Source organism: Capsicum annuum, chromosome 9, assembly GCF_002878395.1.
Source record: "Capsicum annuum cultivar UCD-10X-F1 chromosome 9, UCD10Xv1.1, whole genome shotgun sequence".
NCBI classification, from domain to species: domain Eukaryota; kingdom Viridiplantae; phylum Streptophyta; class Magnoliopsida; order Solanales; family Solanaceae; genus Capsicum; species Capsicum annuum.
In genome coordinates this window covers 48,647,074-48,662,168 of record NC_061119.1, presented here as the reverse complement: position 1 = coordinate 48,662,168, position 15,095 = coordinate 48,647,074, and the positions used below count along the sequence as shown (strand labels likewise).

The 15,095-nt window shown below is 33.8% G+C and overlaps 2 protein-coding genes across 3 annotated transcripts; one reads left to right on the top strand and one right to left on the bottom strand.

Annotated features, from left to right (window-relative positions):
- Positions 1-2,017: 2,017 nt before the first annotated feature.
- On the top strand, positions 2,018-4,542 carry LOC124887320. Of its 2 annotated transcripts, XM_047396781.1 has the most exons (3): positions 2,018-2,694; positions 2,777-2,896; positions 3,469-4,542. In XM_047396781.1, the coding sequence occupies exons 1-3, from the start codon at positions 2,610-2,612 to the stop codon at positions 3,504-3,506; spliced, it is 243 nt and encodes an 80-aa protein (XP_047252737.1). In that variant the 5' UTR covers positions 2,018-2,609; the 3' UTR covers positions 3,507-4,542. The 2 variants fall into 2 exon arrangements, with proteins under 2 accessions (XP_047252737.1, XP_047252736.1); XM_047396780.1 differs by having other exon boundaries at positions 2,777-4,542.
- Positions 4,543-5,252: 710 nt separating this feature from the next.
- On the bottom strand, positions 5,253-9,927 carry LOC124887067. Its single transcript, XM_047396244.1, has 11 exons — positions 9,913-9,927; positions 8,096-8,245; positions 7,839-8,006; positions 7,666-7,755; positions 7,096-7,582; positions 6,658-6,961; positions 6,438-6,558; positions 5,979-6,041; positions 5,704-5,933; positions 5,574-5,631; positions 5,253-5,462 (listed from the first exon to the last, which is right to left on the bottom strand). Exons 1-11 carry the CDS (start codon positions 9,925-9,927, stop codon positions 5,253-5,255), a joined length of 1,896 nt encoding a protein of 631 aa, XP_047252200.1.
- Between the last annotated feature and the right edge of the window lie 5,168 nt (positions 9,928-15,095).

The window sequence follows — 15,095 nt, the reverse complement described above, 5'->3', positions numbered from 1 at the left end:
TGTTTAATTATACATGATTATATAATTATCAGTCAAAAAAAATTATAAAATTTATTCAGAGTGAAAAGTTTTATTTGAAGATTACATAACTAATTTCTTAATTTTTACTTATTATTATTATTATTATTATTATTATTATTATTATTATCTTGAGAAAAAAAAAAGAGGAGATAAAATAATTATACTTTCATTAAATATTTATTTGAGAAATTCGTTAAATTAATTGAAAAGATAATTTCATCTTAACTTTGTCCAATTAATTCAATTATGGTTATTTCTATAAAATGTTTATAATTTTTAATTGGACCTCCTTTTAAACCCCAGATTAACTCCTTCCTTATTCTTAAATTGGGTCAGCCCAACACCAGTCCACTACTTTTTGGGAGAAGGATAAAAATAGGAAAAAATTATCTAAAATCATAACATAACTATCTAAACTTTTAAAAATTCCTCCACTTCTTAAAAATTACTTAAATTCTAATATTTTATATTTTTTTTACTATTTCTGAAATACAAGTTAACCCTACATGTATCTAATGTATGTATCTACTGTGATACAAGTTAATCACATTAGATACATGTATCAGCAGTATGTATCTAATGTAATTAACTTGTATCATCAGAGGTCAAATATTAGGATTTAGGAGATTTTGAAAGATGTTGGGATTTTTAGTAATTAATGGTAAACATGTCGGTATATATGTAAAATTTACTAAAAATAGTCCTTCTCTTAAAACTTACTCCACAAAAATAGCCCCTATTTTTAATTCTCACTTAATAGCCATTAAAATAATACCATATTTTAGCCATCTTCTAATCACCGCTAAGAAGTTGCAAAAATAGCATAATATATTTCTTTCCTTTTCAATTGAAACTCACACTTTCCTTCCCCAATTTTACCTCAGGATTCCTTTCCATTAAAATCACACGAATCCTCTTTCAAATACACCATATTACCTTAAAATACCTTCATAAATTGTATATAAATATACAATATCCTCCGTCAATTAGCTTCAAAAAGTTTTTTCATTCACAATTAGCTTCAGTTGATACGAAATTATGGCTTCAAGTTCGATTTTAGTTCCAATTATGCTACAATACAAAGAAGAGTGGTTAAGTAATGTACAATTTGAAAAGTTTACAATCAATGGAGTACTTTTGAATTCGGCTTGTAGGTACGAATATTTTGTTGATGAATTGTATAAGCAGTTGAACCTAGAGTGAAGTTTTGGTTTAATGACAATATAATACATTGTAAAGAGTGGATCTATGACTATTTATAATGATATGAGTGTTAGACTTTATATGGAGATGAAGAAAAAAAATTTGGATATAAATGAATTTCCATTGTGTATAACACTATAAAACACATTTGAAAATGGAGAATCCTCAATTAAAAATTTGATCGAAATATTTCCGACTGCTATTCAAGTTCATCCAATACCTATTTCTGATTATACAATTGAAGATGAAGAAATGGAAGAACAAACCAAATCGATAATTAAGGATCCACTTCATAGAGATGTTGAAGAAGGGCAGCTGTACTAGGATAAAAATACAATATCAAGTGTGATGAAACATTATGCAATCCGTGAGAGATTCCAATTTAAGGTGAAAAGATCATCATCATCAAGGTATAAACTATATAACTACTTTATATGGCCTGTGTCAACAATGTGTAAGTTTTATATTTTATTGGAATGTTGGTTTTAAATTTTCATAAATACTGTATATAAACTGCATATGACCTATGTACAGACTGTGTAACTACTATATAGGACCTGTATATATACTGCATATGAATTGTGTAATTTCTGTATAGCACCTGCATATATATATTGGATATTAGACTATATAACTACTTTATATGACCTGTGTCAACAATGTGTAAGTTTTATATTTTATTGGAATGTTGGTATAAATTTGCATAAATACTGCACATAATATTGTAACTACTATATAGGACTTGTATATAAACTGCATATGACCTATGTACAGACTGTGTAACTACTATATAGGACCTATATATATACTGCATATAAAGTACTGCATATGAACTGTCTAATTTTTGTATAGCACCTGCATATATATTGGATATGAATAGTGTACTGTATATATATTTATTGTATATAAATGTATCTAGGTACTATCTTAAGTGTATCAATTAGAGATGCAATTGGACTTTTAGATCTTCAAGTCAACAAAATTTAGAAGTTTTCACGGTGACCAAATTTGTCGATGATCACACTTGTCCAATTGCAGACAGAATGCTTTCACAATGGTATGCTACTTCTTTAACCATCGCTAAAATGGTGAAGCACAAATTTCTAAATCTAAAGTCAACATACACTCCAGCAGAGATCATGGAAGAAATGAGAAACTTGTACGGAATTAGGATAAACTACAAAAAAGCATATAGATCCAAAGAAAAAGCACTTGAACTAGTCAGAGGTTCCTTGCGTGAATCTTATGCTAAATTGCCAGCTTACCTATACATGGTAAACAAAATAAACCCTGAATCATTCACAAGACTACACAAAATAGAGGACAATCACTTTTTATATGCTTTTGTTGCGTTGAGCACATCAATTAGGGGCTGAAGATATTGTATGCCTACCATTGTTGTTGATGGGACTTTTATGAAATCTGCATACAAGGGAACAATATTGTCTGCTAGTGTGCTGGATGCAGCAGGTGAGTTTTATGAAATTTTTTAAGACAAAATTATGTATATGCTGGCATGCACTGATAGACACTTTTCCACTTGTTTAATCAGGACATATTTTGTCACTAGCATATGCTGTTGTTGATTCTGAAAATGATGCTTCATGGGAATGTTTTTTCCGCATGTTTGACACTACTTTTGGTGAAAGAGAAGGCATGTGCATAGTATCTGGTAAGCATTACAACATATTAAAAGCTGCTGCACTTGTATATCCAAATGTGGCTTACTGTATATGCATTTACCATCTATGGAACAACATCAAGGGTAGATTTAAGAATAATCAAAAGCAATTAAATGGGATCTTCTTTACAATGGCCAGAACATATATAAAGGCAGACTTTGATTGGCTTATGGAAGACATAAACAAAATCGATAATAGGGTGAAGGAGTATCTGTTTAATATAGGCTATGAAAAATGGTCTATAGCTCATGCCTATGTCAACAGGTTGATGTTCATGACTTCAAACATAGCAGAATCCGTAAATTCAGCAAATAGAGATGCAAGAGACCTGCCAATTAAAAAATTCCTATAATTTATGATAGATCTAGTCATGAGATGGAATAATGAGCATAGACAACATTCAGAAGCAACATTTACAGAATTGGGAAACAAATACAATATAATAATAAGGGAAAATCTCATTCTATCAAATAAAATGAAGGTATTACTTCTTATTTCTACTTCATAGACACTTACATATTATAATGTGTACACTATATACTAATATATTTGTACATTGCAGGTGATAGATTCTACTCACTATTCTTATGTAGTCATTGAGGAAACTAGAAAATGAAACATTGTTGGCATGTGTGAAAAAAAATATTCCTGCCTACAATTTCAAGTAGATGGCATACCTTGTCCACATGCTATGACGATCCTAACTTATACGCATATGGACTTACAAAGCTATTGTGCTCCATATTACACAAGAGAAAACTTCTTGAAAGCATATGAACTTCCAGTTATACCACTTCCTGATGAAACAACTTGGCACATCCCAGCAGACATATCAGCTAATATAATACTACCACCAATTTGAAAATCAAACCAGGAAGACCAAAAAAGAACAATCGAGGAAAGGGCATTATGGACTACTTTAAGTAACAAATTTCATGTGGGCGCTGTGAAAAAATAGGACACAATAAGAGAACATGTGGAAATGCTCCAACAAGAATCTAATAGGATGTTGCTGCAAGAGCACTTTTATCTTTTTCATTTTTTTTCTTGAAAAAGACTATTCTTTTCATAGCAATTTAATAACAACAATATTATTTTACTTCAAATGCATTCTACTCTTATAGAAATTTGTGCATTATGGTGTTTCATTTAGCTATATTCTTTGATGAGGTGCACTAATTAACTCATCTAAGCTGGGAGGGTGTAATTTTTCTGCTACAATGCTTAATAAAACTGCATATCATCTGTGTCAATCATGTATAATACCTATATACAGTTTGAATATATATAAGTACTAGTATTTGTCTTTTAAATTAATTAGCAAATACATAGCACCTCTATATTTTGAATATAACAACTTTTATAAACTATATAAATACTTTATTACAACAATATATAAGTTCTATATCTGGTTGGGATAAATGTCTAAAATTGTAGAAATAGTGTGCTTAAACTGTGTAACAACTGTATAGGAACTGAATAAATATTGCATATATACTGAATATTGGTATAAATTTACATAAATACTTCATATAATATTGTAACTATTGTATAGGACCTGTATATGAACTGCATATGACCTGTGTACAGGTTGTGTAACTACTATATAGGACCTGTATATATACTGCATATAAAGTACTGCTTATGAACTGTGTAATTTCTGTATAGCACCTGCATATATATTATATATTAGACTATATAACTACTTTATATGACTTGTGTCAACAATGTGTAATTTTATATTTTATTGGAATAGTGGTTTTAAATTTGCATAAATACTGCATATGACCTGTGTACAGACTGTGTAACTACTATATAGGACCTGTATATATACTGCATATAAAGTACTGCTTATGAATTGTGTAATTTCTGTATAGCACCTGTATATATATTATATATTAAACTATATAACTACTTTATATGACCTGTGTCAATAATGTGTAAGTTTTATATTTTGTTGGTATAAATTTGCATAAATATTGCATATAAACTGCATATAACCTATGTACATACTGAGTAACAACTATATACGACCTGTATATATACTGCATATAAAGTATTGCATATGAACTGTGTAATTTTTGTATAGCACCTGCATATATATTGGATATTAAACTATGTAGGAACTGAATAAATGTTGCATATATACTAAATATCAACTTTGATCAACATAAACTAACATTTCAGCATCAATTATACAGAATTGTATCAATTACCAAAACATATAGTATTCGACATAACATTTCATAATAAGAATCTTCAAGTGTATCAACACAAAACAGAAACAGCCCTAAGCATTTCAACACTAAAACATATGTGACATCAATGCTTCAAAGACATTTCTAACTAAATTTGCTGCACACCTTCCTTTTTCCTCAATAATCGACCAGTAGATTCATCTTCACTAACTGCACATTGGCTTTGTTTCTTTTTTTCATAATTCCATAGCAATACACCATATCGAGTATGAATAGCATCAATATTATCTAGATGATTAGAAATTTCAAGACCATCAAGCAAATACTTAGCAAAGGCAGCAACAAATACACCACAGTCCTTGTAAACATAATACATCATTAGTATAATTGACAAAAAAGTATGTAAAAATGAGCAATTGAATGTGCATTTAATTTATTACGTGTTAGCTTGCATTGGCAGTCCATTAACAATACGAATATCAAAAGAATTATCCACTGGAAGTCCATCGCTCCTACTTTCCCAAAATCTAATACAAGAAAGAAAGTGTCGAATTAATTCTGAATATGCTGCAACTGATTTTTGAACACGAACGACATACCTTGTACCATACATTGAATCATACACATATATGCATTGATCTTTAAAAGACAGCCTCGCCAAAATCCAGTGAAACTCCTCAGCAAGATTAATTAGAAAAAGAACATTGTCAACGCTATTCCATGGGACGTTGCATCTCATAAAAAATCCAAGCATGTACTCAACGATTTGATGTTCTTGAGTGATAAGTGTTACATCTCTATTGTTCTCCACAAAATGCTTATACAAAGTCTGAATCAAGCAGTTAAATCAATAATCGGTGGTTGTAAATTTAACCGAATCACAAGCAGGCCCGTATTTTGACTTCTTTCGTAAATAGTAAAAGATAACATCAATATGCTGAAAATACGAACAACAAAACCATGTTAAAATGCTAAAAAATGAATAAAGAACACTAATTTAAATCATATAAATACAAGCTACTTATATAACATGCATCATATCAACTACTGCATACACACTGTGTATCTACCGTGTAGGACCTGCATATATATACTGAATAGCAACTACTGCATTTAAATTGTGTACATACTATGTAAACACTACATAGGACCTATATATACATTGCATATTAAGTGTTGCATATAAACTGCACATAAAGTACTGCATAAATAAAACATAGAACTTATATAGCATTCATCATATGCAAAATTTCAGTATTCCAATTAGATTATCACTATCAAGTACAAAAATAAAAGATATATAACCTACTTAACTAATAAATTCATTACTTACTGAATTGGTTAACGTTACTCCTGAATATGCCAATGTGAAGAACCACTCTATCATTTTAACAATATCAACTCCGTAGTCAAAAAATTTTCGGAGAGCATTGACAGAATCGGAATAAACAGGCCTGGAAAAAAATGTTACAAAAATTATAATATATGATAAAATAAAGTAAAACAAAAAGAAATAACAAACAGAAACTTAAATCTATTTAACGCGCAACGACCTCGCAACAAATTTGTTAAACTTTAACATCACTTTCATATCATCAATTCGCTCCATAATAATTTTTACAAAAGGATACTTTATAGATAAGACATGTTTTCTTGACTGAGTATTCTCTACACACTTAGATGATTGGCCTTTAACTTTGCCACAACCAGAATCAAATTTTGACAAAAATGAAGATTCACATACTGCCGCTGGCTTACGTAATCGGCGAGGAATAGCAGGTGTTTCATCCAACATAACAGGTGCAACCACCATATTTTCCTCAATCCCTTTAACATTATCACTTGTAGTTGCATCAACTTTATAACATTATCACATAATAAATCAGTCGCATCAGTTGTTGCAATACTCTTATTGGGTTGAGTGAACTTAGAAATTTCAGCTGGAATTTCTGGCCAGTCAAGCTCATTCTAGCTAACCACTGCCACATCACCTTCTTTTTGTGTCTTTTGATCACTAAAAGGTTGAGTAAATTTAGAAAATTCAGAATCAGTAAAATTAGACCAATCACTATCAACTTGACTATTTCTACCCTCCTCTATGTCCTTATTTTCACCTGAGCTTTGTGTGAACTTCAAAAAATCAAAATTCGGAAAATTCTTCCAAGCACCATCCTTTAAAGTTTCAGCCACAGAATCAACATCGACATGACCACCTACACAATCACCTACAAAATTAACTTTCTCTCCAATGGCATCCACCAAATGCCAAATTACGTCACCACCTACACAATCTGTTGCTTTCCCTACATCATCCATCAAATTGTCACTTATATGATCCACTTCCGGTACAACATCATTTTGTTGTCCCACATTAGGTGGATCATTAACTTGATCATCACCTGTACCACTAACATTAGGTGTCTCATCGTCTTTTTCATTTGAGTTGTCACCATCGTTAGCACCAATTGATATACCAACCTTTAAAAAAACTTTATAAAATAAGTACAATAGTGTATATAAGATTTGCTAAAAAAAATAGGAGAAATTCAGGAAAAGAATACCTTAGGCTCATTCTTTATATCTAGAGCTCGAAAAATCAATTCAAATGAGGATTTCATAAACTTCTCCATCGAGGAAACCTTTTCCATTAACTAAACATAAAAGAAAAAAGTCAACACATCAGTTAACAAAAATATACAAATATTAATAAAATCCTTCGACATCCCATTTTAACATCACTTCGCAAAAGTGTCAATTCATTATCTGAGCTCAACTGACTACATTCATGTTTACCGGTGCTAGGCAAATCAACAGAGTGCACAACCGCATCCACAAGTTTGAAATCAGGTAATTGAAGGATTATTTTTTCAAGAACTGTCGGCGTAAAGTTACGCAACACAACCTGCACATAAAAAATAGCACTCGACATTTAAGAAGCACGTTACAATTTAACAAAGCATATATAAATTACAATTTAAAACAACGATATACCTGCTCTTGCCTAATATCAAAAAATGCAGACTTGAACTCCTTGTAAATTAGTCTATACTTTACAAACCAATTCAGTATACGTGGTACACCATCGCCCACTCGGTCAGCAAGATGACCATCGGCATAAGGACAACACTCATAAAACCAACACTGAAATACAAGAGGAAAACCAGCACAACGATAAATAATTTTTCGCTAATAAACCTTTGACTTCATTGACTCCAACATCAGATGAAAACACAACCTAAGGAAATATTTCATAGTTCCCAGATTCAACCAATAAGAAATTGTTCTTAGTAATAACATAACTATACGTGATAGAAAAGATAAAGGAATAAATGAAGAACAAAACAGAAATTTGTAAAGCATCTTCATCACATCACCACTTTTTTTCATGAAACACTCTTCTAAATCAAGCTTTGTGACCTTGAACTTTCCTGAAAATACAACTCCATCAGCTTACTTTCTTTACTAACAGCAAACTCGTTATTGTAATTTTCAGTATATTTTAAGCCGCTAATTATAGCAAACTCTTGTAAGCCGAAACGTAACCTAGTGTTATTCACTTTAATCCAATTTCATCATCTCTCTCAGAAACAAGTTTCCTAAGCAACATTTCATGGATAAGTTGATTTTGAGGAAACATATTTGGTAAAGATAAGAAATACCCAAAGCAACTATTCTTAAACAAATCAAGTTGCTTCTTGTCCAACTTAGATTTCAACACAGTCACAATAGCACAGTTTGTGTGCATACTGAGCCGACACTTATAATGATCAGATGAACCAAGAAACAAATCCCAAACCTGCAATACATAAGTGTGCTTTTAGGTATAAATATTTCAAAAAGCTACATATATTACTCATACAGTGTTGCTAATTGTACACCGTTATAATATAAATAGTCAAACTATACACAGTTCTTATACAATCCTGATACACAAATAGTTGTACAGTCAATATACACTAAGTATACGCATATAGTATAAATATTCAAACTATACACAGTTCTTATACAATCCTGATACACATATAGTTATACAGTAAATGTACACTAATTTTACTAATACAGTAATCATTACAAAAGTGTTACTAATTTTACACAGTTACAATATAAATATTCAAACTATACACAGTTCTTATACAATTCTGATACACAAATAGCTGTACTGTCAATGTACACTAATTGTACGCATACAGTATAAATATTTAAACTATACATAGTTCTTATACAATCCTGATATACAGATAGTTATACAGTCAATGCACACTAATTTTAATCATACAGTATAAATATTCAAACTAGACACAGTTCCTATACAATCCTGATTCTCAAATAGTTATGCATTCCAATGTACACTAATTTTACTCATATTACAACAGTCTTGTTAATTTTACACAGTCACAATATAAATATTCAAACTATACACAGTTTTTATTCAATTCTGATATACAAATAATTATACAGTCAATGTACACTAAATTTCACAAAAATCACTACCTAATATATTTCATATACAACACTGACACATATTATATACATCAATAACACACATATTTCAAACATACACAAATTTTACACAACAAGTTAACATCTATCAGACATAATTAATACATACAAAAGCACAAATAATGTACCTTAAAATCAGTTAATTTGGGTATTTTTCTCTTCCAAGGAACTTTTTTACTTTTCTTTTTGGATGATTGAGCATCATCTTCTCCGTCATTTGATCAATTTTTTTTTAATTTTTTTCGGAGGAACAAGAGCATCTCCTTCATCAGTCACAATTATCTTCTCCTTTCCTTTAGATGACTTACCATCATCTTCATCATTTTTTGAATCACTATTTTTTTTTGTTTTTGTAATGAATGACAACAAGATCTAAATCATTACTCAGATCTACATGTGCCTTTTTTTTAGCTGTTTTTTTGTTTCGCCATTGATGGATCAACTACTAATTTACGTCGAGACCTAGTAATTCGACTAGGACTAGCATGAACATTCTTCAAATCCTTCAATCGAACTTCAGGATTTGTTAAATCTTCAAAATCATCAACTGGAGCAACGAAATTGGGATCATATCTTATACCTTTACCAACTAATTTTGTATCAGTATTAACTTTTTTCTTCATTTTCAGCATAATAAACTTCAAAAAATCTAATAGCAAAGAACAGTCAAAAAAGGTAAGGGGACTGTAGGTACCAGTTATTACCCTTTTTCGGGAAAAAGACAACTGCTAGCGTAAACTGTAGATACAAGTTTTTTCTTTTTTTTGGAAAAAGAGCAACTGCAAAGGGTGCGTGTGATTTTTTTTATTCTTTAGCGTGTAGTTTATTAAAATAGAGGGCGTGTGTGGCTTATTAAAACAAAGGGCTAATAAATGGAATTAAAAACAGCCAAAGAGTTAATTTTGTCCAAAATAAAAAACGTAGACCATTATTGTCCATTACTTTTTAAAAAAGCTATGTGATGTCTTTTCCCCTCCTTTTTTACCCAGACCCGCCAAGCCCAAACCCTTTCCTTCCTTTTTTCCCTTAACCCAACTCCGATTGCTCAGCTTAACAACCTCTTATACCCGGCCCAACATATATATCTCCCTTCTCCCTTTAACACTGACCACATAACAATTAACAACAACAGTAAACAACGAAAATACAAAAAAAAAACTCAGCAACAGCCAAGGACTTCAAAACCACGACCAACAAATTCAACAATGTACAACACGACACCTTCTTCAACGTTGTCAACAACAATCTCGACAACAACAACCAGCGAGTCAACAACGGCACCCCCCCTAGACGCTCTTTTACTATTTTGCCCCTCCGCTCAGCCATCTATGGAAAAAATTAAATGAGTTTCCATTTTTTCAGTCTTTGATTCACCATTTCGGGTAAGCAATTAATGCCCAACGGCTCTCTATAAATAGAGGTTTAAGGAAGAGCGAAAGGGAGGAGGATTTTAGGGGAAAAAATTGAGGATTGGGGAGGCGCTTGCTTCTAATCCTATGTAACCCAAAAATTCTCAAAGAAACATACTAAAAACTCGATTCCGACGAAAGTTAAACTCCAAAGATTTGAAGTTTAAACTCCGATGGTGAAAGTCATCGTCAATTCATTGTTAACTCGTTATTCCCAGTTTCGTTGCCCCGAAAAAGGTGCAAACCCTCTCCTTGTCTGATTTTCGTTTACTTCTCCTTCTATTTTGATCCTATAGATGTGTGATTTTATTTTGAAACCTATGGTGTCGTCGTTGTCTTCTTTCGAATTTGTGGACTTTTGAACATGAATATATAAGTGCGCAAGTGTGGATATGCAGTCTTCTTTGTGCAAGTAGGTTAGATTGTGAAACTCGATCGGGAAAGTGTTATTTTCTGGAAATTGAGATTGGAGTTAAGTGGATCCGATGTTGTGGTAATGTGGTGGTTTTGCTGCTGTTTTGCTGTTTTGTTATGTATTTAATTTATTTTTTTTTTCACAGGGAAGAAAGCTGTGGTGGTTATGTTTCCTTCAAAAATTAAAGTCGTGAATCAGCTAGTTGCAAATTGAGTGTATTTGTTGCAACTTAAGTGTATTTGTCATGTACGCCTAATCAACTAGGATTTTGTTGTTGCTTTTGTTGAGGAGTTGTTTCAAGTTGTAAAGGAAAATGGTTATTTGGATAATCAAATTTGGCCCATATATAGCGTATTTTGAATATTTGTAGTATCTTTATTAGCATTCTGATAAACAATAAGAAAGGTCTTTCCCAAGCGAGTGATTATGCTTCAAGTTGAGAATTTGTTTTAGGGACTATTTTTCTTTCGCATTGAAATATTTTAGGAAAGGTACCACATATGTTGGTTGCTCTTTAATTCAAGTGTCCGGAAGTCTTATTATTAGCCCATCTATTTCCTAAGCTTTTCAAACAAGTTTTGTATGGCCTAAATATGTATGCCAATTACGTTTAAGAAAAGAATTCTATTGTTCTTAAACCATCCAACGTTTAAGAAAAGAGACGAAGTCAGCAGTCACGGCAGCTAAGACGGCCGCCTTTGAGAGCTTGTATGCAGGGTTATAGGTGAAAGGAGGGGAGAAAAAGTTGTTTAGACTCGCTAAGGCTAGGGAGAGGAAGGGTCGTGACCTCGATCAGGTGAGGTGCATTAAGGGGGAGGAAGGTAGAGTGTTGGTGGAGGACGGCCACATTAAGAAGAGATGGCAGTCGTATTTTCATAGGCTCTTGAATGACGAAGGGGATAGAGCTATTGTGTTAGGGGAACTGGAGCACTCAGAGGAGTGTCGGGATTTTAGCTATTGCAGACGTTTTAAGGTAGAAGAGGTTAGACAGGCTGTCCGTAGGATGCGAAGGGGTAGGGCGACGGGGCTGGATGAGATACCGGTGGAGTTTTAGAAGTTCGTTGGAGAGACTGGTGTAAGGTGGTTGACTGGATTGTTTAATGAAATCTTCAGGACGGCAAAGATGCCTGAGGCGTGGAGGTGGAGTACCATGGTCCCTCTCTATAAGAATAAGAGGGACATTCAGAGTTGCAATAACTATAGGGGGATTAAGTTATTGAGTTACTCTATGAAGATCTGGGAGAGAGTAGTCGAGGTGAGGCTGAGACGGATAGTGTCTATTTTGGAAAACCAGTTCGGATTTATGCCCGGGCGCTCGACGACGGAGGTAATCCACCTGGTGCGGAGGTTGGTGGAGCAGTATAGGGAGAGGAAGAAGGATCTACACATGGTGTTTATCGACCTGGAGAAGGCATACGACAAAGTCCCCAGGGAGGTGCTTTGGAGATGCTTGAAGGTGAGTGGAGTACCGCTGGCATATACCAGAGTAATTAAGTATATGTATGATGGAGCGAAGACCCAGGTGAAGACGGCGGGAGGGGACTCAGAGCATTTCACTGTCCTGACAGGATTGCATCAGGGATCTACTCTTAGTCCCTTTTTGTTTGCGTTGGTGATGGATGTGTTGACGCGGCGCATTCAAGGGGAGGTGCCGTGGTGTATGCTTTTTGCAGACGATGTAGTTCTGATAGATAAGACTCGAGGGGGGTGTAAATGACAAATTAGAGGTGTGGAGGCAAACTCTTGAGTCTAAAGGGTTCAGGGTGAGCTGAAGCAAGACAGAGTATGTGGAATGCAAGTTTAATGACGTGAGGCAGGAGAATGAGGTAGTAGTGAAGCTGGAAGCACAGGAGGTATGTAAGAGGGATAAGTTCAAGTATCTTGGGTCCGTGATCCAGAGTAACAGTGAGATTGACCAGGATGTCTCGCACCGTATTGGGGCGGGATGGATGAAGTGGAAACTCGCGTCGGGGGTGCTGTGTGATAAGAAGGTGCCGCCCAAGCTAAAAGGCAAATTCTACAGGGTGGAAGTCCGTCCGGCCTTGTTGTATGGAGCGGAGTGTTGGCCAGTTAAGAACTCCCACATCCAAAAAATGAAGGTGGCAGAAATGCGGATGTTGCGCTGGATGTGTGGACTGACTAGAGGGGATAGAGTTCAGAATGAGACTATCCGGGAGAAGGTTGGTGTGACTTCAGTGGAGTGCAAGATGCGAGAAGCACGATTGAGATGGTTCGGTCACGTGAAGAGGCGGGGCATGGATGCCCCGGTCCGTAGGTGGGAGAGGCTAGCATTGGATGGTTTTAGGCGGGGTAGGGGTAGGCCGAAGAAGTACTGGGGTGAGGTGATTAGGCGGGACATGGAACAGTTACAGCTCACCGAGGACATGACCCTAGCTAGGAAGGTCTGGAGGGAGCAAATTTCGGCAGAGGATTAGGGCCAGTTTGGGTCGCTAGTGTAGGGAAGTACTTGGTGGGGGTTTTATTCCTATTATGATTCCTTGTTCCGTGTTCCATGTTTTATTACGAATCTGTGTGCTTTCCTCTGCTTTCCTCTGTTTTATAGTACTTATGGGTGCCGTATTTATGTTATGTAATTTGCTTCTGTGCTTTACTATGTGTTTGTGTGGTATCTCGTGCCTTGAGCCGGGGGTCTATCGGAAACAACCTTTCTACTTCACCAGAGGTAGAGGTATGGTCTGCGTACATCTTACCCCCCCAGACGCCACTAGGTGGGAATACACTGGGTCTGTTGTTGTTGTTGTTGTTGTTGGGTTAGTCTTTTCACTTGTCCGGTTCCTAATCTATGTAGTGTGATAGTTTGTTCAATTGGTAAGATTAAGATAAAGTTACTTTTTGATCAATGTATAGTTATCAAGTATGTGTGTCACTATAAAAATAGTTTAAGTTATGTGCTACCTTATCTTTCCTTTCTTTTGCGTGAACTTCCCTGCGTGAGTCTATTTGGACTCCGTTCTTCCTCTCATCTATTTTTCATATCTAGTCAAGCCTCTACCAAAGTCCAAAACTGGACTGATATACATGGGATATACACTTAGATACAGTTGGTGTACACTGGAAAGCAGCTGATAATGGTGTATATTAAAAGTGGAAGCGAGCATACAAGATTTATACACAGATATACAGTGCGTATACAAAAACGCAACAGCAATTAGGGGTGTGCATCGGACGGTTCGGTTTGGTTTTATATATTATCGGTTCGATTTATTGTTTTTAGATTTTTAAATATGCTAAACCAATAAACAAACCAATAAGATATTTTTTATCGGTTTATCGATTTTTAGTCCTTAACAGTTCGATTTTCAGTTTAACTGATAAGAAAATACTCATAAAATAAAAATAGTAGTAATTAACATAAAATAAAAATGAATCTTAGTTGCCATCAAAAATCCTACATGGTGTGTTTTAATTTACAAGAACCTTCAAGTTTAAACTAAACGTTATTAGGAGAAATTAAGAGTTTGTATAGTTGAAATAATAGGTTTGTTAATTTGTAGAAATTAAAGAGAAATTAAGAGAAATATATACTAAGTCATATATATATATATATATATATATATATATATATATTCTTATTGGGTTATCTGTTTACCCAATAATCCAATAAGAAAAAATCAAACCGAACCAATAACCCAATAAATTTTTTTAT

Bases quoted from the DNA above. Each gene is read 5' to 3' on its own strand.
- LOC124887320 (XM_047396780.1), top strand. From the start codon at position 2,610: ATGCCTACCATTGTTGTTGATGGGACTTTTATGAAATCTGCATACAAG. The intron at 2,695-2,776 runs GTGAGTTTTATG...TTGTTTAATCAG, and splicing joins TAGTGTGCTGGATGCAGCAG to GACATATTTTGTCACTAGCA.
- LOC124887067 (XM_047396244.1), bottom strand. The intron at 8,007-8,095 runs GTATATCGTTGT...TTTTATGTGCAG, and splicing joins TTGATATTAGGCAAGAGCAG to GTTGTGTTGCGTAACTTTAC. The intron at 5,934-5,978 runs GTTAAATTTACA...TGCTTGATTCAG, and splicing joins ACGGGCCTGCTTGTGATTCG to ACTTTGTATAAGCATTTTGT.